General features: G+C 56.0%; 1 protein-coding gene across 1 annotated transcript; it reads right to left on the minus strand.

The window, feature by feature from the left end:
- Positions 1-584: 584 nt before the first annotated feature.
- Positions 585-2,045, minus strand: LBRM_35_1820 (conserved hypothetical protein; the record flags this gene model as incomplete). The annotated part of the gene is made up of 1 exon (XM_001568752.1): positions 585-2,045. One exon carries the CDS (start codon positions 2,043-2,045, stop codon positions 585-587), a length of 1,461 nt encoding a protein of 486 aa, XP_001568802.1.
- Between the last annotated feature and the right edge of the window lie 1,237 nt (positions 2,046-3,282).

Below are 3,282 nucleotides of genomic sequence, written 5' to 3' on the forward strand. Positions count from 1 at the left end.
GGAATGAAACGAGAAAGCGAGTAGCGGTACTGCACAAGAAGTTAAACGAACATGACACTAAACGAAACAAAGCGCGCGTACCTTTCTGGAACAGAGGCGCAATGCACATCACACACTCCAAGAAGAAAAGCGAAGGAGGCGCGGCGGAGGATTCGCCAGCGGGTACGCCAAAGGAGAAGAAACGAAAAACGAAGAAACAAAACGTGCCACGCAACAGGGTCCCTGGGAGAGAGAATGAGAAGTGGTCGTAGCAGCGTCTCCACCACCTTCACATTCCCCTCAGCACTTTCCATGCTACTACGCCGGTGTCCTCCACCAGCTCATCTTCACCTTTTTTTTATTCCTTTGGGTGATTCGCTTCTTCGAACTCTGCCAAGTAGTCTGTGACAAGGGGGTTTGCGTGGTTGTGCGGTACGTGGGTGGGTGTGCGCGCGCGGAAGGCATTTCGCAAGGGTCTCCGAAGAAACGAAAACCACCTCGGCACGCAACGGCACTGAAGAGAGAGATGCCAAGCGGCGTGTCCGGAGCGTTTCCCCACTAAAGTATTTCGCAGAGTACAGCCCCACGGGTTTTTCGCTGCCTTGTTAGCCTGAGGACGAAGGTGGTGCAGTGGTAAACCACAAAGAGCACTTGAGCATGAACGTGAAGGGGAGCACTGGTGTCTCCACAGCCTCTCGCGCATTTATGTCATTCACCGTCAGCTGCGTGCCCGCCGCTGTTAGACTCGCACTGTACGCATCGGCCCCCTCGTTCAGAGCGCGAATCACCTCTGCCATGAACACCTCCGTACCCGTGGAAAACGTAACCTCTGGAGTTGTCTTCTGTGTAAGCAACCTCTGCAGCGCAGCGCTGTGGTCGAGGGCCAGCTGTAGCTCCTTGTGCACCCCGACGACGTACCGCATCTTCGACTTCCCCATCTGGATCTCGTAGCGTGCCATGCACAGCTCTGACGGTGTCAGCGGCTGTCCAAGAGAAGACATTCGTTCCTCCAGTGCGCGCAGCTCTGCCGCCACACCCTCAGTAAGAGTCTCCGAAGATGAGGTGGGAGATGCCGAAGAGGGCATTTCACCACGAATAACAAGGTTGCTGTGACGCAGAACATTGAGCTTCCGCTCACTCGCCTCTGCAGCCGCTGATTCGGCTGCAGAAGCAAAGGTTCCCTCGAAGGATTGCAAGTCTTCTGGAGTGAGACGTAAGGCGCGAGCCACATCGAGAACGATCTTCGCGATGGCCGCCTTCTGTGCCTTCCAGCGTGCAGCTTCCTTTTCCAAGTAGGCGTCGAGGATGCGCACCTGCTCTGCCTCGTGCTCCGCTGCCCGGTTACCGGCCGGTGTTAGCGTATCCTGCGACTCTCCACCGAGCACCTCCGTCTCGAACGTGGACTCCAAAACAGTAACACAGAGCTGCTCCGGATCGCGCCAAAAAGAAAGTGGCCGCTCCGCAGACGTGGGCCCAGGCGGGACAGCACCAGCCACCGCGTCGCTGACCACGCTAGTGCCCTTCAGCACCGTCGCCTGATGAAGGAGTGATTCGCGTGTCTTTTCCATAGCCTCCTCTATATCTTCGAGACCCGCCCTAGGGATGTCGCTCTGGTAGACGTGCTTCGCGTTCTCGGAACCTTTAGGTGGGGCAGCAACGTCACTTGGCCCCGCCTCCTGCGCTGCCACTACGCGCTGAACGGTGCTGGCAAGCACGCTGGCCAAGTCCGCCGCCCGCGCCGAGTCGCCATCGGCGAGAGCGATAGTGAGTTCGCGGTGTAACCGCAGTGCGGACGGATGGTGCTGGAACACGCTCGACAGGAGCTCCATTGGATTCTGCAGTGGTTGGTTATTCGCCTTTCCGCAGCTATCACTGCTGCTGCCAGTTGATGCTGTGTGCATCAGCTTATCGGAAGAAGCGGCTGCAGCGAGGTCAGGGATCGACGCTGGAGACTGGTGAATCTCACGAATGCTGGCGGACGCGCGTGTGCAGGTGATACTATGCCACGAATTCGACTGCCGAAGTGCGATGGGGCACAGCGAATTCAGCGGCCTAAGACGTGGCATGGTAACTCTTCCCCTTACGACCTTCAGGAAACACCACCGAGAAGTAGAAATAAGAAAGTAGGGAACACGTGAAGAGAGAAAATAAATGTGCGACGCACGACACCTGCACGTCAGCGCAGCACAAGGTAGAACTCATGTGGCCCATTGGAGACGACGCTGGGGAGGGGGGCATTCTCTCGTTTACAAGATGTGGCGAGCGAGGGGAACATCGACTAGAAAACACTGAAGGCCATGCTTTAGTCCGATGAAACGTGTCACGTCAAGACGCAGAACACTATCACCGAAGTGGGTTAGCACGGGACGAAGAAGGCTAGTGTTCTGAGCGGAGGTACAACGCTATCAGACGTGCACGCTGTACCAGGCCGAAGAGACAACCAGGCGTTGATACTCCCTGGTAACACTAGGGCCTCGCTGCGTCCTTCTTATCAGTTTCTTCTCCTTGGTTTGGGCATTGCTTTGGGGTACACAAACACACGTACCCCCCATCCCCCCCCCAAAAAAAAATAAAAATAATAATAATATTGTGAGCAGAGATGCGCCAAACCACACGCCATCTTGCTGAAGCAGCAAACCACTTTTGGCGCCCCTCCTCCTCCTCCTTCGCATGCTCAAATCACACGCGAAACGTGCGGGAAAGACGAAACAGAATCGGGAATAGCCCATGACGGAGCACTGTGCGAGCGCACCTGCCACAAAAAACGTGTGCGAGGCGTCCACCAGAAATGAGCCCCACAATCTTGGTGGTGGCACTGGGCTAGGAGTAATACGTGACAGCCCTCCCCACCTCTCCGCCGCCTCTTCCCCCTTTCAACAAGTCTCCAGATGCCTTTCCATGTTCTCGCCGCCTCTGTCTCTCACCCCCTCTAGCGCATACAGAGACGGGAAGACTGGATTCGACGAAATAGAGAGAGACAGAGATGACGACAACATCCAAGCGACTTCACCCCAGCTCACCACGGGTGAGTCGCTCCTTTCCTGATCGTCCATCCCGGGCCCACGCCGAAACAAACCTACGCTGAAACGCTTTTTAGAGGAAGCCACGGCTGCCGTCTCCACAACAGAGGTGAAATTTGATTTTAAACATGATGCACAACTAGAAACGAGGGATAAACGGCAGGGCGTGGATGAGACGGGGGGAGGTGGGGTGCTCTAGGAGCGATCTAAGTCCAATGTAGTCAGAGGCGGTGGCGAGAAAGCCTGTCTGTGTGTACGTCTGCGTGGGTGTATTTGTGTGATA

Source organism: Leishmania braziliensis, chromosome 36 (genome assembly GCF_000002845.2).
Source record: "Leishmania braziliensis MHOM/BR/75/M2904 complete genome, chromosome 36".
NCBI classification, from domain to species: Eukaryota; Euglenozoa; class Kinetoplastea; order Trypanosomatida; family Trypanosomatidae; genus Leishmania; species Leishmania braziliensis.